The following is a 26,765-nucleotide window of genomic DNA, read 5'->3' on the forward strand; positions in this document are numbered from 1 at the left end:
TATATAATATTATAAAAATCATTTATAAAAAAAAAAATTTTTTATTGACCCCCAGCGAAATTCCCAAGTTGCCTCTGCTTCGGAGATGTATCTCCGAAGTATTTTTTTTAGATTTTTACAGACTTCGGAAATGCACTTCGAAAAACTCCAGATGGGGGGGTGTTTTCGGAGATGCACTTCCAAAAACACCTTTTTCACATTTTTGGGGATTTCGGAAGTGCACTTCTGAATTATGCAGAAATTGTGTTTTTTTTTATGTTTTTCTTAACAGTCCCATATTTTTAATTAAACAAAAAACGCCGAATAAAATAAACGACATATCAACATAAAATACTAATATAATAAATACAAACCGAATAATATATACAAGCCGAATAAAATAGTAATAGTGTGCGAAATACAACCCGAATACAATAAAATTCAAGAAAAATAATCCGGAACCCCTACTGTGTATGCCTAACCCTCTCTCCCTGGGATCTCATCTGCCTCCTATATATCGTCGCGCGGCTCGCATCACCGACCATCCTCTCCACCACGGCGACTGCCTCTGGACCGCCCTGATCAATGATACCTCGCTCCAACGCATCCCGCCCAAGCATCTCTATCCGCTGGCATATCGGCAAGAGATCAATGTAATGATCATCCTTGGCCTGCTGGTTCTCTAGGAGCTCCTCGTATGCTGGCCTAGGAGCGCAAGGAGCGTCGGCTGTCATCAGAGGATGTGACAGATAGAACTATGTGACGTACCCCTCTACACAATGCCAGTCTTGGGTGACCTGCATGCGACGATACTCCTCCTGGACCACATGACACTCCGAGTCTGCAAATATGGCAGTGAGCTCCAATCGGGTAACTGTATCGGGAGCAGCCTCAAACGGCGACCTCGATATCATCGACACATGTCCAAACTGCCGCATGCACTGATTAGGAAGATACCTCACCATGGTGTTGGTCCCGCATGCCAACCAGCCAGAATATAACGCGATGCTCTCAAAGGGGACAACAGCAGTGTAATCACTGAATGGCCTCCAACGAATATCATTGTGAGCTGTGCGGTCGAGGTACCCATGACATGGTCCCACTGTATTGTTCCCCCTTTGGAGAACATATCAGGCGGCCCTAGGCATGGAGTCCTCATACGCAGGATCAATGGCGAAGCCGTGGATGCGGGAAGTAGGAGATGATCCAGCCCTGAAACACAAACACGATAATGTATTAAAAATAAATACGAACCATAAATAAATGTGAAACAATTAAAATGAAACGTACCGTCAGGAGTGTGGCAGATCCGGTCAACTGCCTGGTCCTCCAGTTGGAGGCCTCATTCATCTTCTGGTATAGGTATACCAGAATAGCTGACCCCCAGTTCCACTGGTGAATGATAGTCAAGTCCATGAAGTAGCGGAGGTAGGTCACGTCGACGTATCTTGCACTCTTGTCCATAAAGAGTGCAGTGCCTACCAAAAACATGAACCAGCATCGGAGAGCGCAGGCACGGTGATACTCCATAAATAGGTTGTTACCCGCGTCCTCGGATTCGGCCGCCGCCACCAAGTGGTGCTCATAATAATCGCTCAGTGTGGAGAATCTGAGGCCCATTTGTCGTCCGGCACTCAAAATCAGCCATATCTGGGTCCATACCCAGATAGATCGCCATCCAGTCGATCGCATCAACCCTCTGGATCCGGGAATGATTCAGCAGCATCCCTCTAATCAGCAAGTGGAGAAGACAGTGCACATCGTGCAAGGTGATCGTCATCTCTCCAAACGATAAATGGAAAGAAGACGTCTCCCTATGCCAGCGCTCCACAAAAGCCCCCTGCTTGCCGTGACTGATGGTGGTATATCCGGTCATGCACAACCCACCTAACCCAAAAGCAGTCACCGCATCATTAAACCACTGTGCCTTTGGTTTAAAGAGACCAAAAATCTTCTGCGCGTGGTTCACCATTTTTAAAGTCGGCCTTTTCTGTTACAACAAAATCAAAAAAACATTGTTAATTAAACCATTAAGAAAATATGGAATAAAAAGCTAAATAAAAAACGGTTAAATAATGAAGTCAGATAAATTATAAAAAATACCTCTCCCTCCCAGACACGTCGAGCGACGTGCTCGTGGTAGGAAATCAGCACAGACGTGTCCCTAGGCCCTCCCGGGTAGCCCTCCTCGTCCTCCTCCTCCTCCCCGTGTGGAGGATCAGCATCAGGTATCTCCTCCTCCGCCTCCTGGTATCTCACCTCCTCCTCCTCCTCCCGTACCTCCTCCTGACGGAAAGAAGATACCCAAGCCAGTCGACTCCTCGATCCAGACGAGGAACCAGGCTCATCTGTCTGTACGGGTGCTCGTACTCCACCCGGTCCCCACATCGATGCAAGCTGCGCCGCACGCTCACATCTAGCTGACGCTGTCTGTGACTCTCTCCCCTGTCTGATACGTGTTGGGTTGCCTGCCATATTCCTGAAACAATTGAAATCCATAAGAATGCGAAACAATTAAAAAAACAAAAAAAAACACTTCTGGACACATTTCGGAAGTTCATTTCCAAAACTGGTGAGGGAGGTGTTTTCGGAAATGAACTTCCGAAACACCCATGCGAACACCATTTCTGCATGTTTCATGGCAGACTCCAAAACACTTCAAAACCAGTTTTTATGCTTCTAAACAACCCTAAAGACTACTAACAACCTACCCCTATATCATTTTTCTAATTTCTAACAACCCTAACATGCATTTCAGTCATAGATCTAAAGCTTTAGAAACTTACAAATTGAAGGTGATTGAGATGCTTTTGAATGTAGTAGAACAAGTAGATGGAGCTTTTGATGTAGCCTTGGAAGTTGGTTTGCAGAAAATCTCAGAGAGGTTGAGTTCGAAATTGGTTTAGGGTAAATGATTTGAGGGGAGGGGCTGTTTTGTTTAAACTGCAAAACGCGCATTATTTCGGAAATGCACTTCCGAAATGGTGTTTTCGGAAATGCATTTCCGAAATAAGAAAAAATTTGAAAAAAAAAAAAGTGTTTTCGGATATGCATCTCCGAAAACACATTTTTTTTGTGCTTCGAAAATGCATTTCCGAAGTAAAAGGGCAGTTGCGAAATTTCGATGGAGGTCACCAAAAAGATAGAGAGGTAGATAAAGAAATTTCCAAACAAAAAGTAAAACAAATGGGCCCTATATATTGGAGGACCAATCTGACTTTAACTCCATAAACACATGTAGGAAGTCAAAGGTATCCTACAAGGACAATACGTTAAAGTTTAGAGTTTATGTATTTGAGATTCTAAATATCATGCTCCTAAGAATGAAAATATGATGAATTTTGAATGATAGAGATGTAGGTGAGTTGGTTTGGGAAAAAACGACATTCCACGTGTTTTAGAGAGAGAGGCTCTCCCTTCTCTCTAGATAACTCAACGTGATTTTCCCCTCTCAATCTCTAGGGTTTTGAGTAGCGGCGCCTCTCCAGGTTTCTTTCCTGGTTTTCTCTAGATCTGTTCTACTCTCTTCTCTTGTAGAAGCTTGCTATTCTGGTTTCCTTTGTTTTGCCAGAATTTTAGTTGACCCTCTGGCTTTCGTGGTGGTACGGTCGGGCGCTGAAATGGAAAAATGGAAAGAGATTCCTTTGTCAAAGGAAGAAGAAGAAGGAGTCACGGTGGAAGGAGAGGAAATTTGTGGGGAAGAAACTTTTCAGCGGACCCTGGCGGGTAGGCTATGGACTGACAGCAGTTTTAACTCGAGAGCGTTTCTGAGTACGATGCTGGGGGCTTGGAAGCTGAGGAACCCGGTGGAAACGCAGGAACTCAATAAGAATCTCTTTCTCTTTAGGTTTTCTACCAAACGAGATCTGGAGACGGTGTTGAGAAACGGTCCTTGGAGCTTCGATAGAAACATTCTGGTGCTCGCGAGAGTGTCCGGAGAGGAGCAACCATCTGAGCTAAACATGCACTTTGGGGTTTTTTGGGTGAGAGTTTACGAATTGCCCCTAATGCTTCGGTCAGAATCTATGGCGAGAAAACTGGGGGGAATTTTGGGAAAGTTTGAAGAAATGGATATGAAGGAAGCGTATAGGAATGGAAGATTTCTGAGGATTAAAGTTACTTTGGATCTCAAGCAGCCCTTGAAGAGGGGAACGGTTGTCAGATTTAAAGAGAAGAATCTACGGGTCCATTTCAAATATGAGAGGCTTCCGACTTTCTGCTTTGTTTGTGGGCGCCTTGGTCATCAGCTAAAGGATTGTGAGTCTGCCGGTGATCTCAGTGACGAGGGTTATGATGAAATTGAAGAGACGGATCTTTTGTACGGCCAGTGGCTGAGGGCATCTCCTTTGCCCAGAGTGCAGGAGGAAAATTCAAAAAAGAAAGATTCAACCTCTGGTTCGTGTAGCAGGAGCTTATTCAACCTCTCCTCAGGACAGAGTAAGTGTGAAACAAAAGGTAAAGAAAAGGAAGGAGAAGGAGAAGTGGAACAACTCAAAGGTGTCGGTGAAGGAAGGAAACAGGTTATGCCCAAGGATGCGGTTGGCCCAATTACGGGACGGGATAGTTTGCTGGAAATAGAAGCCGTGGCTGAATCTTTTGGAGCGGTAGACATTTCGAATGTGGGGACGGGGAAGTCTGGTTTGGACAAGGTTTCAGGCAGAAAAAAGAAAAAGTGGACTAGACGACAACCTTCAAGGAAAAGGGAGGCAATCAATACAGAAAAGTTAGAAGTGGAGATAGGGAAGAGACAACTGGTAGATGTTATGATAACGGAGGGAGAAGTGGAGGAATGTGGAAGTGGAGAGAAGAAGAGGAAGGGACAAAGTGCAATGGAGACCTCATTACAAAAGTCACCAGAGGTGGTGTTGGATGGCCAACACCGCCTAGGACAATGAAAATAGTTAGCTGGAACTGTAGGGGGTTAGGGAATCCCCGTACAGTTCGAGCCTTGTCAAGGCTCATCCGTCTTGAAAATCCCGATTTGGTGTTCGTTATGGAGACTCGTCTCAAGGAAGTGGAAATTCAAACTATAAGAATAAAGGCTGGTTTTGAGAATTACTTTGTGGTGGAGTGTCAAGGAACGGGGAAGGAGAGGGCTGGAGGTTTGATGTTGTTGTGGAAGGAGAAAATTCAGCTCAGTATAGCATCGGACTCCCTGAACCACATTGGAGGTCAATGGATTGATGAGGAAGATGGTAAAGTATGGAAGTTCTATAGTATTTATGGGCACCCTGAGGAGTTGAACAAGCGGAAAACGTGGCAGCTGATTCAAGATTTGTTAAGGGGGGAGGGTGATAATGCGATTGTGTTTGGGGACCTAAATGACATTCTTCGGGAGCAAGAGAAAAAGGGAGGGTGTAACAGGAGTACTAGTCAGCTTATGTGGGGAAGGAATGTGGTTAACTTGTGCGGGCTTTTGGACTTGGGTTTCGTTGGTCATCCGTTCACTTGGACTAATGGAAGGCAAGGAGAGGATAACATCCAATGCCGCCTTGATAGGGCCATGGCATCCAATAGTTTCTTAAATAGATATTCTCCAATCAAAGTTCATCATCTCTCCAGGTATAATTCGGATCATGCTGCCATCAGCATCTCTCTTGAAGCTGAATCGGGTAATCAAAACCTGCAAAGGAAGAGGCCTCATCTTTTTCGTTTCGAGGAAGTTTGGAGCAAAGACCCTAGGTGTGAGAAGTTAGTGCAGCAAATTTGGAATGACCCCAGCCTCAGATGCCGTAACAAATTTGAAGGGATGCAACGCCTTGATGACTACTTCAAGGATTATAGATTTGGTGAGATCTCTAAAGAGCTTAGAAGAATTGAAGAGCTTCTTGGGAAGGAGGTCTGTTGGGCCGAAAGGGTGCAGGATATCAATTACAATAGAGCTTTGGAGAGGCAAAGAGATAAGTTACTTCGTTCGGAGGAGATCATGTGGAGGCAACGGAGCAGGGCTTTGTGGCTCAAGCATGGAGATAGGAATTCAAAATTCTTTCATGGTAAAGCAAGTCAGAGGAGGAAGACTAATAACATCAGAAAGATTAAAGACGAGCATGGACACTGGTGGAGAGGACATGACCATTGTGAGAGAATACTGATCTCGTATTTCTCTGAACTTTTCTCTTCCTCTTTCCCTACCAATGCTGCTGAGGTTTGTAAAGTGGTGGAGGGTCGTTTATCTATGGCGAATATCAGTTTTTGTGAGGCTACTTACACGGCGGCTGAGGTACAGAATGCATTATCCCAAATGAACCCGTTAAAGGCCCCAGGGCCGGATGGTCTGCCGGCTCTCTTTTTCCAGAAGTATTGGCATATAGTAGGGCATGAGGTCTGTAAGCTTGTATTGGATATTCTTAACAATCAAAAGCATCCGGGGATTATCAACAACACCCATATTGTTCTTATTCCGAAGTGTAAAAACCCCGCTAAACCTCAAGATTTTCGGCCTATTAGCTTATGTAATGTGGTCATGAAGCTGGTTACTAAGGTGATTGCTAACAGATTAAAGGAAATCCTTCCAGAAATCATAGACGAAGAGCAAAGTGCGTTTGTAAAGGATAGGCTGATCATGGATAATGCTCTTATAGCAATGGAGTGTTTCCATTGGCTAAAGAAGAAGGTTAAAGGGAAGAAGGGCGTCATGGCCCTTAAACTGGACATGTCGAAAGCGTACGATAGACTTGAATGGAGCTTTATTGTCGAGGTTCTAACTGCTATGGGCTTTCCGCCGGCGATGGTATCTCTAATTGAAAGATGTATCAGCTCGGTCTCCTATAAAATCCTAGTGAATGGTGTCCCCAGCAAGAGCTTCACTCCGGAGAGGGGTCTTCGACAAGGAGATCCCCTCTCACCCTATCTTTTTATAATGTGTGCTAATGTCTTTTCAGGTTTATTGAAGAAAGCGGCGATGGAGAAGGAGATCCATGGGGTGAAAATTGCTAGAAATTCTCCAACAATCACCCACTTATTCTTTGCGGACGATAGCCTATTGTTCGCGCGTGCTAATGTGAAAGAAGCCATACGGATCAAGGATATTCTGAGAGTTTATGAGGAAGCATCAGGACAGGTTGTTAGTTTTGAGAAGTCAGAAGTCTCCTTTAGTAGGAATGTGGATGAAAATGCGAGAGAATCGATTTGCAACTGTCTGGGAGTCAACGCTGTCTCCTCTCATTCTAGGTACCTGGGGCTGCCCATCATGTTTGGTAGATCGAAGAAAGTCATCTTTGCTATGGTGGTGGAGCGGGTGTGGAAGAAGATCAAGGGGTGGAAGGAGAAATTCCTTTCGTCTGCTGGTAGAGAAATCCTTATCAAGGCCGTTGCTCAAGCGATCCCTACGTACGTGATGAGTTGCTACAAGCTTCCGGATTCTGTTTGCCGTGAGATTGAAGGCATGATTGCTAGGTTCTGGTGGGGGTCGAAGCAAGGAGAAAGGAAATTGCATTGGCTAAGCTGGGACAAACTGGCGAAGGCAAAGGCTGATGGGGGTTTGGGATTTAGGAGCATTTGCGATTTCAACTCCAGCCTCCTTGGGAAACATTATTGGAGGCTGCTGAGTCAAGAGAACTCCCTGGTTGGAAAGGTGCTCAAGGGAAGATATTTTCCAAAGTGTTCCATTGACAATTGTGGCATAGGATACCAGCCAAGCTATGTGTGGCGTAGTATCATAGGTGCTAGAGATGTGGTTCAACGGGGTGCATGCTGGAGAATTGGAAATGGGGAAAAAGTGAACATCTTAAAGGATAGCTGGATCCCAAAGAATACAAGATTCAAAGTTCAATCAGGTGGGAATAGTGTGGAGGAATCTACCAGGGTGTGTGACATCATTGATAGGGACAACAGGTGCTGGAAGGTTGAGGATATCCAAAGGTTGTTCAATTCTGATGACGCAGTGAAGATCATGAGCATTCCTCTTTCTGTGCAGCCTGATGGGGATAAGATGGTCTGGCAGTTTGAGAAAAATGGTGAGTTTTCGGTCAAGACGGCTTACCACGCGTCGCGTGCGCACAAAGATTCTTTGCTCCCGGGGCCTTCCTCTCCTGCTGACAAAAAGCTTTGGCCCCTTATATGGAAGGCTCCTATCTCTGGCCGGCAGCGGAACTTCTTATGGCGTGTTGCAAAGAACATTCTACCTTCGAGAGGTAATCTCGTTAAAAAAGGTATGCCTATTGACTCTATTTGCCCCTTCTGTTCTTCCGGTTCCGAATCTGTTCAACATCTGCTGATGGAATGTGTGTTTGCAAAACAAGTCCTCTTTGCCTCTGTTTTAAGTTACCGTATACCGTTGAATGTGAGCGTCAATGATTGGCTACAGACTGTGTTGGAGTGTGGGGATGCTGACAGCATTCAGATTATTTGTGCGTGCCTCTACAAGCTTTGGGCTGCTAGGAATTTGACGGTCTTTCATGGCAAAACGTGTTGTCCGATAGCAGTGGCAGCTGACGCTTTTGAGAGTGTACAAGAATTCAACAGATTTTGCCCTGGTAGTAACAAGAGGAGATATACTCCTAGCCATCATCACAACACTTCTTGGCCCACGGATGTCCACCTGGTTCAAGTTGATGCAGGGATCAATAGGGAAGGGAAGGCAGTTTTCGGTTGCGTTTTCAAAAACCATGGCAGAGAGGTCATCCTGGCTGCTAGCAATGTGGAAAATGTGGAGGTGAACCCTAGTATGGCAGAACTGCTAGCGCTAAGATGGTGCATGAAAATTGCCTTGGACCTGAATCTGAAGAAGGCTATCTTTTACTCCGATGCGTTATCTGTCGTTGATTGCATTAATGGCATTGATAGTGACGTGTTTCTCGAGCCTATTGCGGCGGACTGTAGGATGTTCTTAAGTAGGTTTTCTTTTAGTTCTGTTTTGTTCATTCCTAGGGAGGATAACTATGATGCTCATAATATGGTTTTATTAGGTAAGTTGTATGACTCCAGGACATGGCTTGACTGTGTTCCGGATGCAAATTCTGTTGTTGCAAACTCTGTTGTTTCTGGCTTTTCTGGCCCCCAATTTGAATGAATCAATCTGTTTCCATGTCAAAAAAAAAAGAGTTGGTTTGGACCAGTTTTAACTTAACATGTGAACCACACAAATACTTGAGATTTGGATTGAATTTTCTAGATAAACGGTTTAATTAGGTTTAGGTTCAGAAAGGATAACACCAACTAAGTTCGGGTTGAGTTGACCACATCCATGTTTCAAAAAAGAATATTTTAATTATGTTTAAATATTTATTGTATTTAAAAAGAATTTTACAACCTTCTCTTTTCTTCCAAAAGCAATATAAAAGGCAGAATCAATAGATATAATTTAAATATCATGTTTTATAAAATACATCAATTTGACTCTAATCCATCATTCTTAGGAGAGGAAGGTATAACTAAGAATTTATTAGAGAGGTAAAGCACATGTCATACACAGTAGCTCGCCACATAACGCTTTTGGCGAATTCATTAAGTTAAGAGAAGTCGCCCGACTCTAGATCAAGAAGTTGCCCTAACTTTGCTCACTAAACTATGACTCATATAATGATTTTTGATATCAAGAATGCTAATTTTATACAAAAATATGACACTACACCGTATTTTATACAGTTTTTTAATTTTTTATAATATTTTATTTCCACCTAGAAATTTGTGCATCCATTTAATTGTATCATACTCTCACATAATATATACGGTGTAGGTTTGAGGTGTAAGTTTTAAATGTAAGTATAACATTCCTCTTTTTGATATAGGTTACATATACTCTAACAAAAAGACAAGACAGTAAATGACAATAACGACGTAACAAACCAAGATCATGAAAACAAAATTAATGATGCTTGAATATAGGTACAAACGAAGCCTCATTTTTCCTACAAAGGCGAGGTAATAGATAGTGTATTTTTTTCAATTACATTTGACGCTCGTTGTGAAGCCCGGTAAATCCAGGTAGAATCCGCCCTATGGTTGGCCCTTACTAAGAGGTCAAGATATTTAAACGAGAGGGTTTCAGTCCTACAGTAGAGGAAGTCACCAGCAGAGGCCAAAAAAGATCCACATTGATCCCAATAACTCCGCTTTTGAAGAAGTTAACCCTAAGGCCTAAAGGTAACTCAAACTCCTTAAAGATTTCCTTAATACTCCCCAAGTTCTCAACAGTAGGATCTGCCAATAAAAGAGCGTCATCTACAAATTGAAGACGAGTAACCACAAAATCAGATGTTTGCACTCTAAATCTAGACTAAATACCAAGCTCAACCCCCTAGAAACTAAACCACTAAGACCCTCAAACTGAAAGAGAAATTGGACCATTAACCAGCCGCACCATGAATTCTCACAAAACAAGGGGACTCAAGAGAATCAAATAATGGATTCCTAAAGTGGATGATAAGCATATAATCCAAAAAAAAATCAACTAACTGTATCATACGTATTTGAAAGTACAAGTTACATATAATACAATCTCTCTTCAAACTCTTGGCAAAATCTATCACTTTAATGACAACCACCACTCCATCTACCAACATCATTGCTTTAAGAAATATTGATTGATTAGGAAAAATAAGCTTCATCATGACCATCTCAAATCTATCAAACTGTAATTTAGCAACCAACTTATGAAGAAGTCCAACTAAAGAAATCGATCTAAAATATCCCAATTAAAAAGGAGACTTAACTTTAGGAATCAAAGTCACACAATAGAATGAAAAAATATAGGGTAGAAAAAATAAATAGTAAACTTAATCAATCTAACTCCTGGAGATAGGAAAAGGCTGGCAAAGATATATTATCATAAAGGGAACGAAAAACAATATCGTCAAAACAGTGTATAGCAACATTTGGTTCTTTAAATTGTTCTGGAAAAAATTTATAAAAGATTTTCAAAATATTATTTAATTAAAAGTTTATGTTTCTATAATAATTTATATAAACTGCAAGCACACATTACTATATTGGATTCACCATTCGGTCCTAAAGGTGTGGGTTCTGAATCCCCACATTTGGTCACTTTTTGAATAAATTTATTTTACTAACGGTAATAACAATTGAATTCTGAATAAACAATATATTGTATAAATCAAACAAGCAACCATTGGATTTAAAATGATACCTTTGTCAACTAAATTATTGATTTTTTTTTTTTGGAATAATTTGAACATTATAGCATTATATATAATAGTTTAAATGTGAAGGTTATTTTAGGTGCAAATTAAAATTTAATCTAAAAAATGCTTCTCTACACTAAGTGATATAAATTTCTCTTTAGATAGAGACTCTTGAGTAATACAATTTGAATTTTTTAAGTGCAATCGTTGGCAATAACAAATAAAATATCCAACAACCTCTAGTCTAATTTAAAAGAGTATCCCTTTAAGCCAATCTTCTTCGACATTAAGGGCTGAAATAGGATTCTTTCTATCTCTGAAATAGTATACACACTAAAAAGTAAAAACTAATCAAGAAATTAATGATTACATATGAGATTATTGGCATTTTAGTGGTACTAGCAAACACCTATAATTAATACAAGTAACCCTCTTTTTCAATGTGTAAAAAGTTGTTCCTTTTCTTGGATCATGCGTTAATAAATTAGTGATTACATTTGAGATTATTAGCACTTTCCATGCTTGCCAAAAGTGCATGTACACACCTCTAAATTCTTTCTCTATAGATTAATACCAAACTCGAAATTGAAAATCTAATTGATAGATAGAATCTGAACTTAATTTGGTATTGTTTTGTTAATATTTTACTACATATTCATCGGTTTGTGTCAGTTCTGCACATGTCTCTGGTTGTGTTCTACACTAGCTAGCTAGATTCATTACATCACATGCATAAATCGTAAATTTGGTGATACAAAAATATAGATTCAGCATGTCACCTGTTTTGTTTCTTGAATAAAAAGTTTTATGTTATAGTTTGGTCTCTTTGATTACTTATGATGATGCATGCAATTTTTATTTTTATTAGTTTTCAATTGAAGGCAACATGCTATTACTATATAGCTAGGGAATTTCTCTTATCAAATGAATATCGGTAAGCTATTAGGTATCTCAGTACTTTGAACACATGCATTCATTAACCAAATACAAAGTGACTCATGGCCTGTAATTCATAGATTATAAATTGGGGGGACCAAATCTGACTTTAACTCCATAAACACATGTAAGTGAGAAGTCAGAGGTAACATCCAACAATGACAATACGTTAAACTCTAGGGTTTATGTACATTGAGATTCTAAATACTTAAAATTTGGATTGAATTTTTTAGATAAACTATTTTATTAAGTTTGGGCTTAGATTGGATATTAAGTATTATAAACATATCGCTATATATTAACGTAGGATTCTTAACATACTCTCTTATGTCCAAGACTAAATAATTGGAGCGTGGAAATAAATAGTGGGTGATCCGATAGCGGAAACCTAATAGTAGGTGGCCCACCAAATTTTAAACGAGACTCTGATACCATGTTAAGGATTATGGTTGAGTCTAATGCAACTCTATAAAACCGGCTAATAGGATGAGGATTGCTCCCACTTATAAGCACAAACCATATATTGTCTGATGTGAAACTCTTAATAGATCTTAAGAGCATCTCCAATGGAAGAAATTTTTTGGATTGCTTGTGTCATATTTTGTAGATTCAAATTGCCACATTGCATTTAAGAAAATTTTGTAAAAATTATATTAAAAATTATATAATAAAATTTTGTAAAAATTATATTAAAAATAATTAATAAAATTCAAATATTAGTACTTAAAAATTAAAAATATTCAATAATTATGAGAATATCACTCATATGATCTTCATGGCTCTTATTTTTTTCATTTTCGCTTATTGCTCTTTGTCCACCAATTGCACCAAATCCGCCAACTCCACCTTATCCACCAAATCATTGTTTTCACCCACTGAACCATAAGTTTCGTTCCTTTGTGAGATCATATATTCGTGCATATGATCTTGTGAAACTCCCACGACTTCCTCCAACTCAATTTGTTTCTTCCTCATTTCTTCCATTTCAGCATTTCACGCTTTATAACGCGTCCTCTCGTTTAGAGCTAATTGTCTCACTATTTATGTCATTTCAAGGATTAATAATGATGGACGTGACAACCCTTCCCCATATGCAATTCTCCTATATAAATTTATATCACCTTTTATGTCGTTAGAGACCAAAGGTCCAATCGACATAATAAAGTTTCTCATTTTTCTTCCTGCCACTTACATCACTCCAAGTATGAAGTGACACAGTTGGATCAACTACTTCAAGAGGTTGGCCCCTCATAATAGCTACTTCAAAATGTTCAATTAGAAAATGAGAGAGTTGTCTCTGATAATCCTCCAACACATACATAAAAAATTAAATAAAATAGAGTTTCTTAGAGTTTAAACAATTTAGTTATATAAAAGAATGAAATAAAATAGAGTTTCTTAGAGTTTAAACAATTTAGTTATATAAAAGAATTAAATAAAAAAATTAAATATAAAATAACAGCTTACCTGTATTTTCTAGTACAATTATCAACATACTTGTCGATTTTTTTGGTATGAGTCCTACGATGAAGTTCATTAAGTAGTGAGGTTATTTATTTCTTCTTAGTTTAATTAATATAATTAATTTAAATTAAAAATAAATAATGAATGGAAGTATAATTTTAAAAAATATTATTTATAATTACCATCTGATGAACATGTTGGGCGATATTAATAATTTCTACTGCATGATTGCATCCACCTACTTCTGATGTTTTATTTTTTATTTTTTTGCTTTTTCAGTTTTTCCTTAAATGCATATGAATCACAATATATAAGTAGTTCTTGAAATACATCATTTACTATCCAATGAGGGCGAATCATTTTTTTCCAATGAAGTTTAGCACGTCTAAGCATGTCAGAAAGTCGAGTTGATGCTCTAGCACAAAAATTAAGCTTAATCATATCTGCATCTCTTATGTCTCAAACACACTTCTCCTGCAATGTAGAAAAAATTATAAGGTAATTAAAACATGAAAGTAAGTAAAACAAAAATTACTTAAAAGGAAAGCATTATAGCCATTGTTGGAGATATGAAGTTTGGAAGGTGAAAAATGTGTTTGAGTTAGTTTCTAAAGAAAAAACACAAAAGTAAAATGGAGGTTATGAGCTCAGGGACGAAAAAGTTCAGAATGATGAAGAAGTTGGACTTTTATAGAGGGAAAAACTGTTTCAGTTTCCTTTGAAAAGACAAATGGAAAAGTTAGTGGGAATGCATGTACACTTTTGAGAGGTTGAGGAAGCGATTACCTTTTGGGTTGCCACATTACTCCTACAATATAGGGATAATGATAATATTCTACAACATCACAGTAGTAATCCATTTGTTCAAAAAAGAAATTTTTGGAGGGCAATTTGTTAGTTGTAATTTTGATGCTCAAGAGGATATAAAGTGTCAAGTAAAACATTAAGGAAAAGATTTGAAATAAACAAGTTGATTTTGACACAATCCTGGCGAAAAGGTAAAGACCTGGCGAAAACAGCATTGAATCTTCTTCTTGTCGAGCTTCTCCCTTCCCTTCTGATGTTTCTTCTCATTAGAGTTGGACGCTTTTGACTTTTAAGAACCATTGTGTCTCTTCTTGGCTTCTGACCAAAACGACTTCTGACTTTTCCTACCAGAAGACGCTTTCAGAGTCTGCTATACATCTCTTAGAGGTTCTCTCAATTATACATAACTCTTGTACTTCTAGACTGCTCTGCAACTCTTCAATTCTCATGATGCTCAGATCCTTGGAATGTTCAATAGCTACAACAATGTAATCAAACAGAGGAGTAAGTGATTGCAGTAGTTTCTCAATAATCACTTGTTCTGAGAGCGTTTCTCCATAATCTTTCATCTCATTAGTTATCAGAATCACTCTGGAGATGTACTCAGGTAACTTCTCATTGTTCTTCATGTTGAAATACTCATACTACTTACGTAAAGACCAAAGCTTCACATTCTTCACTGATGCGTCACTTCCATATCATCGTACCTGTGTGTCCAACGCATCCTTTGTCGTCGTCAAATCAAAGATCTTCTAAAACAAATTCGCATCCACGCATTGATGGATGTAGAACAACGATTTCTGCTTCTTCTTCCTCATTTCTCATTCCGCGTTTCTTTGCGCTTCCTTTGCATCCACATTAACCATCGAATCAAATTCTTTCCATCAAACTTCGGAAGTTTCGTATTCAAACTACCGTTTCCACCGTTCATCTTTGGTATTGTGCAAGAAATCATTCAGATCTCACCAAACACTCGTGCTTCCGAATCCCTAAAAATCAAGAAATGCGATCTAAAATAAAAAAATCACACACATCATGCAGCTTTAAAATAGTTTATATAGAATGACACTCATCACCTTACCAACCGGTTTTGTAAGGATGAGTTAGGTCAAACTCTAATACACATTGTATCAAGACATTAAGGTTGGGTTAGAGGATGAGTATTCCAAATCTTACATCTTCAATGGTTCAAGAGATGTTCTGGCTAGTTTTAGTGATAATAACCCAAAGGTTAAAAGAAGAAAAAGAGTTGCATCCTACATCATGTACACTATGGAAGCTATGCTCAAATCCTCCTTTAGTAGCAGTTTCAAATGGATTAAAAATAAGCTTGTTAAAGATCATTGATTGTGATGAATGATTCAAAACAATTGATAACTGTTTCGATTTACTTATTTGTCCTTTTGAGCATTGCTTAATTTGTGTATGTCAGTGAGTTTATATATTAATGAAGAAATATGTTGTAATGGAAATGGATCTGATAGGTGTCATCAAGGTTTAAAAGAATGGTCAGTGACCGTGAAAACAGATGTGATAAAATGTTATCGACAAATGCTGATACTAATATAATTATTACCGTTTTATATGTTAAAAAATAAATTATGGTTAATTTACACCACGACGACTGCAATAAATATCGCAACACTTATATCAATCGAAATTACAAAAGTCTTAATGTAACCGCGACAAATTTTTAAACCCTTGAGTGTCATCAAATCATAAAAAACTAAATTAGATACATTTCTGAACGAATATATTTGGTATAAATGTATGCAAGCTCTATGTGATTTTTATAAAATTCAGTGTGTACATGTAATTAACTCTTTCCACATTAATCCATAATTTTAACTTTTGGTATCCTGTCCTTCAATTTGGAAATTTCTGAGTTTGGATAAAAATCTTATAGGCATGCATAAAAAGGATATTGTAATTTTTTTATGGAGTTGTATGGAGATTGGAGATGAAAATATAAATAAATATTTAGAACTCAACTACTTACTTGGTGGCTAAAGCATTTTCACATGACCAATATAAATTTGACAAAATAGAAGGTTACATGTGATGACAAATGTCAAGGTTTATAGTGTATGCATGGTGTAGTTTATGTCTTGAGAACACAAACTTAAATCTATATTTTTAAAAATAACCAATAAAAAAGAGAAAATTTAAATTTATTTAAAATTTAATTTTGTTTTTAATTAAAATTATGGAGTGATTATGATAATGGAGAAAAGAGATAATTTTATTTTTATTTTTTAACTAATAAAAAAGATGATTGATGGTATGTAAATTCAAGTATTATGGTTATATCTATTTAAATTTTAAAGTAATTTCTTCTTCAAATTCTTATATCGCTTATCTCGACTAATTTAAATGAGTTGAACTATCGTATTCATCCCTTAAAACAACATTATTGCTTAATTGTCTGTACTAGTGCTAGTACTTTCACATTAGTTGTTCATATGTCATGACATTTCAAAAGTAGGAGCATTGAAAGAATCTCATAGCAAATGTATGGCCTAAACCATCAACAATTCACATGAAATACTTTGACATCAAGGGGAACAATGAAACAATGAGAGCGTGGGAGTGGGGATAAATCACTAGTCTCTTATTGAGCCTTCATTCCCCACCTCCATTAACACTTAAAAGCCTCCAATTCCATCACAACCCACGTGTGCCTCAAGGCCCTCTCAATATTTCATTGTCAATATTAATTAGTTGCCACTAGTATGCTTCCAAACCACTGTTTTATAAACCAAATTGAATCGACGCTCAGATCGGTTGAATAAAAAATCAGAAAGATCATTGATTTAATCTGATTGTTGGATCAGATATGTTATTGAATCGATGAAAATTGATAAAAATTAATGAACTAGCAGTTTTAGAAAATCAACGAGTCAAATGCATGTTTTTTCTCTCTCGAGAAAACCAATGCCATTTTTATATTTTTTTAAAAAATAAAAATATAATATAATAAAACTTTATTTAAAATTTATTTAGAATAATCTTCTTCTGTTTTTTTTGCAATTAGATCTGGTTTAAAATTAATTTTTTTATTATTTATTTGTGAGTGATAATTATATTTAGAATTTAAATTTAAATAATGAATAATTGAAATTATAATATTTTGAAATTTTGTAAGTGTCATGATATTTTTAGAGATTAAGTCATTTGATTCGATTGATTTAATAAATGTATAGTTTTGTTATAGAGACTGATTTATTCAGCCAAATTATCTAGTTTTAATCATGCGGTTTGACTAGTAATCCACTGATGTCACCAATGAACCAGTGATTCAATATTCACCGATTTGATAATCAGTCCAATTTTTAAAACATTGTTTTAAATACTAAATTAATTTAAAAATAAAACTTTAATTTAATTTAGTCCGTTAAATTTAATTTGTTCTTCTATGTAATCTAAAATATATGATAATATAATTAAGGTTCTCTATTTCTGTAATTAATTAGTTAGAAAAGATTAGGAAAATAAATAGAATTTGCTAAATTTGGTTGAGTTAACATACCGAGGGGGTACAAACTAACATGGGAAAGAACGAGCATGTGCACGTTGGGGTGGGGACTTAGATATCATTACAGGCCTTTTATAAAAATATTCCATTCTATTAACACCTGGCAGATGTACTGGAGAAATGAAAAGAAACTAAATTATTGATATATTTAACACTAGTATGATATTACCTTCATATTTTATTATAAGTTGTTTTGAACTTTTCATATATATTTAAAAAATTAATTATTGTATAATAATGAAAAATTATAAAAAAATTTACAAAATTATCCTTCATATTAATCATATGTGAAAGATGAATTTATATAATTGAAAAAATATATATTTAAAAATATAGTAAGAAAAATATTATTAGAATTGTAAAACGACTTATATTTAAACTTATTTTTTTCAAAAACGACTTATAGTAAAAAACGGAAGGAGTGCTAAATGCTTAACCAATTGACAACCAAGTGTTTAAATAGCCCAATAAAAAACCAACAGGTGGGGAAAAACTCTAACCACCTCTATTTATTTCAAATGACTACTTACTGTCTTAAATTATAAGTCATTTTGTCAAAAATATTTATTATAAATTATAAGTCACTTTACATTCCTAATACGGTGACTTCTAAGGTGAGGGTTCATTTAAATCCCTCACCGGTGGAACATTAATAAAATACCGTTAGATTTAATTGATGGATCAGATTTATTTTAAAAAAATAGAAAACATTTGTATCCCTCCATAGACAATTCAATTCTATCTTCTACGTTTATCTCTCAAAATCATATGCAGAAAATGCTTTGTGTTAGTTCACAATTAAAAAGAGATAGAAATAGAACAGTTCTATTTTCATCCTTTTATAATTTGTTCTCTTCAACTTATTCAAATGTATAGACAAGAGGAGTTATGTTGATAGTAGGTTTCTTTGCCTGAACAATAGCAGGTACAGGAAATGGCTATAACAAGTTTATTGTTTTAATCATAATAACAATTTCAAACAATAGGAAAAAATTGTGATGTGATATGTATCTATAATTTTTACAACAGTTCCTAATTCCTGTAAATTCTTACATTGACTTTACAAATTTTCTATCAGTTCTTCGTCTCAACTACAAAGGTAAGAAGACGTTTTTGCAGTCCCTTCCTTAATGAATCATATGTTTTCACTTTTTAGCCCTTTCATATATGAGATTGCAAACCCATATTAACACGATGATACATAATTAACCTCAACAATGCCCTTTTCCAATGAATGCAAACATTATTTTTTTCATATTTTTTTCATTACTAACTGCAACCGTCTGTATATAAGTTGGAAAGATGAATGGAGAAGATGGGGACTAAAATTGTGTGTGGAATAATACAATTGTTTTCTATTTTTTAAAAATAAATCTAACCCGTCAATTAAATCTAACGGTGTTTTTTAAATAGTCCACCGGTGAGGGATTTATTTAAACCCTCACCTTAGAAGCTACCTCCTAATACACCATTAATAATTTTTTTCTAATATATCATATACTCCCTTCGTCTCACATTAGGTGTCTGTTAGTTCTCTGGTTTTAGAGTTGACTTAATTTTTGTAAAACAAATAAAAAGAACTTGTATGCATAAATATATAAGAACAACATGTACAACAAAGAATTTCACTGGAATGATAGAACATGTTATGTTGGAGCAATTCAACATCTGGAATAACATGTCACATGAGATGTTACGAAATCATGCCTAGTTGAAGTGAAGAATTAAATCTATGTGATTTAATTACAACAGAAGATTGCCGAATATTCAGGGATATTGTGCAAATCAAATAATGGCGTGATATATTATATGACAGGACTGAAGAATCAATATGAAGATTTGAAGAATCATTCAGGCGAATCAAATTAGAATATTGAAGATTATATAGTTTTTAATTATAGAGATATTCTTGGAAACTAACAGATTGAAGACCATTATTGTAGCAGAAGTTACTGCTATAGTGGAACAACAAATTTGTTGTGATTGAAGGCCCAAATCCAGTTGGGTATAGGTTATAAATAAAATACTTTGTAACCTAGAAAAAGAAGACAACCACTGAGCATAAAAGATTTAGTCATTAGGGTTTGTCAAGGTAAACCTTCCGGCTTGTGGGAACGTTACCTATGTGATCCTCGAAGTCTGTAGGCAAGAGGAGTATTCTTCTTGGAGGAAGCTTTGAAGTAACTTCAGGTTCGTGGTCATAGTCAAGGTTCTTGGCTAGGGATTGTCATGGAAGTATGTCTTCCAAAACTTTAGATATTTGGGACTAAAAGGAGATGTATATTAGGTCGTTGCTACAACTCCTGAGACTGGAGAACTGTACAACATCGTTGCGATGATTGAAATTGGGATGGAGATATTCCATATCTAGGGAGGACCTAGGAAGAAGGGTCATTGGTAGGGATTAAGTGAGGGGTTGCTTGGGACTAGTTTAACTCCGAATTAATACTGCTGATAGTGGACTTCATTCCTGGCTTGGCATGCCCCTAGAGTAGATGTGATTTCACCGAACTGGGTTAACAATTTTTGGTGTCTTTTATCTTTCAGCTTGGCATAATTTTGTGTATATTCTTTGCTGATTGTTTTTGACAGATCACATGTCTCGACATCTCTCACGACATCCGAATCTGTTACGCCAGAATTTCAATTGGTATCAGAGCAGACATCATGTTCTATCTCTGGATGAGATCCTGGTAAGATACTTTCTGGTTCAGCAAGGAAGGTTGATGATGAGAAGATGTGTTGATCGGTGATGTGCACATGGTCCCTAGAAGTGGAGGATGGACTATGTTGAAGGCATTGGTATGCCGTCATAAGGGTTTGATTTATTTTCAAACTCAAGGTTGTTTTGCCGGTATATGGTGAATATGTACAAAACCTTGTGCCTAGAAGATGATGAGGTACTGTGATGGAAATTCCGTTGCATGGTATCTCTTTCAAACTTGGTTCTTTTCAATATTAGGGTTTGATATCCTCTGAAACCTGGTTTGTAATTTTCTTTTTTGTCGAGTTTTTCCGTATCCTCTTGTAATTGGGTTGGAGAACTCATTGTTCTCCGTTTTATATATAGTATCTCTTCCTTACTAAAAAAAAAATACAATATCTGAATTCTGAAACATTTTTGAAGACTTGAGCTTATACATTATAAGTTCCCAAGTAAGTCTATTGATAAACACGTATCATCCGAATCTTTCTTACACAAATCTGAATGACAAATTTATTTATTTATATATTATATAAAAATAAAAGTAATTGTATAACCAAACAGAGTGATTTATTCGATTTGCATAGCATACCAGCACATGCATCAAATTCAGATGAGTGTTATATTCTTCATAATAATAGACACAATCAAATGAGTGTTATATTCTTCCTAATAGACACAATACATGACTAATAATATTATAAATCTAATTAACATTTAGAAAGAGACGAGAAAGCAAGAGTTAGGTGGTGAGCAAAGCACATGAAATCTCACATGTCATGTACCCACGTACCAACATCCACATGCTAATGCCCCATCCAATCAATAACATCCACGTGGGACCCTCACCAATCACATGCTTAAACACTATTTCCATTATCCAAGAAAATCCCTTGTGATCCAACGTTTCTAAATTCACTTCTAAAACCTCCACCATCAATCCGAGCCGTCCGTTCATAGTGGTTGTTCACTGTATTCATCATCTATAATTAACAACTGTATCTGTTTCTTGGTTGTCCCCTCTAACTTCAACAAAATGCTCTTCCATGTCCTACATGTGACAGACAGTTACACCGTGTGAAGTGGACCCCATATCCATAAATACTGCCTGTCAATAGCTGATTGGTCGGTGACGAAGCCCGTGTGACACGCCATGGTCGGTTTATTATCCTCCACACAAGAAGAATAAGAGATATGTTACTATAAAATTGAATAGAGACCTATCTTTCTTCCTATCTCATTCCATATTCTCTCTCACATTCATTCTCTAAGAAATTCATAAAGACGTAGCAGTTAATTATCAAGAAATGGAAAGCTATATTGAAACAGATTTGATTGTTAATCACAAGGACACAGAGTTAAGGTTGGGATTACCTGGAAACGATGATGAACAAGACAAACATTCATGCAATATTGGATCTGTTGTTAGAAGCAACAAGAGATCTTTTTCACCAGAAACAAGTGTTGAAGAGTCTTCCATTTGCAATGCTTCTAGTTCCTCAACCACAAGTGATCATGACCAATGCACTGTTCAACCTTCAAAGTAAGTGGTGAATAATATATGGATTGGATAATTAAACTTTTGTTGATTTTTGAGATTATATAATTAATGAATGAAAATTGATGGATATTGCAGGGTGCAAGTAGTTGGATGGCCACCAATTAGATCGTTTAGGAAGAACAGTTTACAACAAAAGAAAGTGGAAGATGGAAGTGGAACGTACGTGAAAGTGAGCATGGCTGGTGCACCTTACTTGAGAAAGATAGATCTCAATGTTTACAAAAGCTATTCAGAACTTCTCAAAGCTTTGGAAAATTTGTTCAAGTGCACAATTGGTAAGAACCATGCAGGAATAAACAATATATAATCAATTGGTCAATTTTTTTATTACTTTGCTATCATTAATATTAATTTGTGATGAATGAAACAGGTGGATATTCAGAAAGAGAAGGGTATAATGGATCTGAGCATGCTCCTACTTATGAAGATAAGGATGGTGATTGGATGTTGGTTGGAGATGTTCCATGGAAGTAAGTTACAATAATTTAATCAGCTTCTTTTAATTTTTATTTTGTGTTTTGTGAAGTAAACTAATTAATATGTGTGTATTTGTATTGATTGCAGCATGTTCATATCCTCCTGCAAGAGGTTGAAGATAGTGAAAGGATCAGAGGCAAAGGGGTTGGCATGTTTATGACCATTTAAAATAAACAAAAGCAAAGACCATGATGCATATTCTATGCATGAAGCCTATGAAGTTAAACATACAAAACGGATGGTCCAAACGATTTGAATGCGGATGGTTTATTTTAAAATCTACATATGATCTTGATCCTACCACCCACAATACACTAATAGTGTGAATAACATAGCTGCCAAGAATCGGAATTTTAGTTCTTTAGAGGTTGCTTTTGAGGCCTGATTTCTTAATATAAGCCTTTTATTAGAAACTTCTAAAGTCAATGCTATTTTGAATGTATGCATGATATGTATAATTAAACTTTATTACAAGTATCTTTTGGAGCAATAACTAGACTTAGTTCGCTGATTCTATTTGGCCCTAAGAGATATAGTTAGAATTGGTTGAGTTAATTAGGAATTTGTTAGGACTCACCCATCTTCTAACTCCTCAATATGTGATAGACTTTACCCTTGTAATTATTGATTTTTATCTCAATAAAAACCAGATGAATCAGATATTAATCATATCATAGCTTTAATATGGTATTAATTATCATCAATATATTCTAATTATTTAGATGATTTTGCACACCTTTAATTATTTATTTTAATGGTAAATGTGATATGCGATTATTTGGCATTGGTAGGTCTTTTGTGGGACTTATGTAGAGTGGTAAGAATCATTTAATATTTTAATTATTTTTATGTGAGATATTGGATCGAACTCTAGTATGGCCGAAGGGTAGCTTCTTGGTTCGACAGAGTTAAGCATGAAGTCGAAGGTTGTTCACATGCTTGTGTCGAAGATGCTAGGGTTGTTAGCATGTTAAATTAGGTTTTAGTGTTTAAACCCTAATTTGTTAAGTTAGCTTGTTTATTAAGTTGGCTTGTGTAATGGGCCTTGTGGAAAAAACCCATTAGTTAGTATGTTAGGTTTTATTATAAATAGCATACTAGTCTCTCATCATTAAAAAAGCTGCAAATCCTAATTTAGGGTGAGAGATGTTATTTGTTATTCTTGTAAACTTGTAATCTTGTTTAAAGAGAAAGTAAAAGAATAGCATTTATAACCAATATTTGTGTTCTCCTCTTCTTCTTTGTCCTTTATTCTTCCTTGTTTTATACTTTGTTCTTGGCATTGAATTCACAACAAATTGGTGCGGTGAGCGTGGATATTGGATAAGATGCCTTCAACAAAGTATGAGATTGAAAAGTTCACCGGAGTGAATGATTTCGGTCTGTGGCGCTTGAAGATGAAAGCCCTACTGGTTCAGCAGGGTTGTTTGGAAGCGTTGAAGGGAGAGGCAGCCATGAATGCATAATTGACGGCAACGGAGAAGACGAATATGATCGAGAAAGCACACAGCGCAATTTTGTTGAGCCTTGGTGATAAGGTTCTCCGGCAGGTATCAAAGGAGACGACGGCATCAGGGTTATGGGTGAAACTTGAAAGTTTGTATATGACCAAATCGCTGGTAAATTGACTCTACCTGAAGCAAGCTTTGTATTCATTCAAGATGATTGAAGACAAAGTATTGGCTGAGCAGTTGGATATGTTCAACAAGCTGATTCTTGATCTTGAAAATATTGATGTGAAGATCGATGATGAAGATCAAGCGCTGTTACTATTGTGTTCTTTGCCTCGATCACATGCTCACTTCAAAGAAACTCTCTTGTATGGAAGGGAGTCCCTGACGTTTGAAGAAGTTGAATCAGCCTTGTACTCTAAGGACTTGAATGAACGAAAGGAGCATAAACCTTCGACTGTTGGCGAAGGTTTGGCTGTTAAAGGAAAACTCTTACGAAAGGATGGTAAGTTTGACAAGAAGAAAGGCAAAAGCCAGTCGAAGTCTTATAGTGGCGAAGCATCTGGCATTCGATGCTACCATTGTAAGAAGGAGGGTCACACAAGAAAGGTGTGCCCTGAACGCCTGAAATATCATGGAGGTAAGGATAAGGGCAACGCTGCCATTGTTCAAGATGATTTCGAATCATCTGATGTTCTTGTGGTTTCAAGCAGTGACTTTAAGAAGGAGTGGATTATGGATTCAGGTTGCACTTGGCACATGACTCCAAACAAAGACTTGTTCGAGGAATTATGTGATCAAGATGGTGGATCAGTATTGGTGGGAAACAACAAGGCTTGCAAGATTGCAGGTGTTGGATCTGTGAGATTCAAGCTCCATGATGAGTCAATAAGGTTGTTGACTGAAGTCAGGTATGTTCCTGATTTGAAGAGAAATCTGCTTTCTCTTGGTGAATTCGACAAGAAAGGATATATTTTCCAAGGAGAGAAAAGTATCCTAAGAGTCATGAAGGGTTCGAAGGAAGTCTTAAGAGGCGTGAAGAAACAAGGCTTATATACCCCTGAGGCTGAAGTCGTAAGTGGTTCGACAAATGTTGCATCCACGAAACCTTTGTCGAAAACAGAAATCTGGCACATGAGATTGGGCCATGTCAGTGAAAGGGGTCTGGTCGAATTAGGGAAACAAAATCTGCTTGGTGGAGACAAAGTCGAAAAGCTGAAGTTTTGTGAACCCTGTGTACTTGGAAAATCTTGCAGAGTGAAGTTCAACAAAGGCAAACAAAGAACACATGGATCCATTGATTACATCCATGCTGATCTTTGGGGGCCTGCAAGGTGTCCATCACATTCAGGAGCAAGGTATTTTCTATCCATAGTAGATGATTATTCCAGAAAATTATGGGTATTCATCCAGAAGACTAAGGATGAAACTTTTGAGAATTTTAAAAGTTGGAAGACTCTGGTTGAAAATCAGACTGGCAGAAAGGTCAAGAGGTTGAGAACCGACAATGGCCTGGAATTTTGCAATGAGGCATTCGACAGTTTTTGTGCTGCCTCTGGTATTGCAAGGCATAGAACTACTACAGGTACTCCACAGCAAAATGGTTTGGCTGAAAGGTTTAATCGAACTATTTTGGAGAGAGACAGATGAATGTTGACTAGTGCGGGGTTAACGAAGGTGTTCTGGGGTGAGGCTGTTTCGACAGCAACATATCTGATAAACAGATGTCCTTCGACAGCGTTAGATATGAAGACACCTGAAGAAGTTTGGTCGGGACATCTCTCAGATCTCGACAAACTGAGAGTATTTGGCTGCGTAGCCTATGCTCACATTAGGCAAGACAAGGTCGAACCTAGAGCTCTGAAATGCATGTTCATGGGATACCCAGAAGGAGTCAAAGCTTATAGGCTATGGTGCCTAGAGTCAGGTCACAGGAGGTGTATCACCAGTCGAGATGTAGTTTTCAATGAAGCTGAAATGGCTTTTAAAAAAACTGATGATGTTTGTCGAAGTACAGAAACATCTGACGAAGAGCTGGAACAGGTAGAGATTCTTGTTGAGGTGGAGCATGTTGATGCTGAATTGCATATCCCTGATGAAGTCGAAGAAGAAGCAGAAGATGCTGAGGAAGTTGAGGAAACTGACGATGACTACCTATTGTCGAGAGATAGGTCGAGAAGAGTCATAAAGGCACCTCAGAGGCTTGGGTATGCAGATCTTATAGCTTATGCCTTAATCTCTGCAAGTGAGGTTCTAGACGAAGAACCTAGATACTACAAGGAAGTTATGAGGAGTCGAAATAAGACTGAATGGCTGAAGGCCATGGATGATGAGATGAAATCTCTTCATGATAATCATACTTGGGAACTGATCAAAAAACCTGTTGGGGCAAGGTTAGTCAGCTGTAAATGGATTTTCAAAGTTAAGGAAGGAATTGAAGGAGTGACGTCGAAAAGATACAAGGCAAGGTTAGTTGCAAGGGGTTTCACTCATAAAGAAGGTGTCGACTTCAATGATGTGTTTTCTCCTGTTGTGAAGCATAGGTCCATCCAAATGTTACTTGTCATGGTAGCACAGTTCGATCTTGAACTGGAACAGATGGATGTGAAGACTGCGTTCTTGTATGGTGATCTAGATGAAACGATCCTGATGAGGCAACCTAAAGGGTATGTCGAAAAGGAGAAGGAAGATTATGTGTGCAAGTTAAAGAGATCTTTGTATGGGCTGAAACAATCTCCTCGACAGTGGAATAGGAGATTCGACAAGTTCA

The 26,765-nt window shown here is 37.2% G+C and overlaps 2 protein-coding genes across 2 annotated transcripts; both read left to right on the forward strand.

Annotated features, from left to right (window-relative positions):
- Nucleotides 1-3,599: 3,599 nt before the first annotated feature.
- Nucleotides 3,600-4,874, forward strand: LOC131621633 (uncharacterized). The gene has a single exon (XM_058892668.1). The coding sequence runs from the start codon at nucleotides 3,600-3,602 to the stop codon at nucleotides 4,872-4,874; it is 1,275 nt and encodes a 424-aa protein (XP_058748651.1).
- A 16,832-nt stretch (nucleotides 4,875-21,706) lies between these two features.
- LOC131621688 (auxin-induced protein 22E-like) lies at nucleotides 21,707-23,215 on the forward strand. Its single transcript, XM_058892720.1, has 4 exons — nucleotides 21,707-22,049; nucleotides 22,143-22,342; nucleotides 22,438-22,537; nucleotides 22,632-23,215. The coding sequence occupies exons 1-4, from the start codon at nucleotides 21,814-21,816 to the stop codon at nucleotides 22,702-22,704; spliced, it is 609 nt and encodes a 202-aa protein (XP_058748703.1). The 5' UTR covers nucleotides 21,707-21,813; the 3' UTR covers nucleotides 22,705-23,215.
- The last annotated feature ends 3,550 nt before the right edge of the window (nucleotides 23,216-26,765 follow it).

This window comes from Vicia villosa, unplaced genomic scaffold (genome assembly GCF_029867415.1).
Source record: "Vicia villosa cultivar HV-30 ecotype Madison, WI unplaced genomic scaffold, Vvil1.0 ctg.000010F_1_1, whole genome shotgun sequence".
Taxonomy (NCBI): Eukaryota; Viridiplantae; Streptophyta; class Magnoliopsida; order Fabales; family Fabaceae; genus Vicia; species Vicia villosa.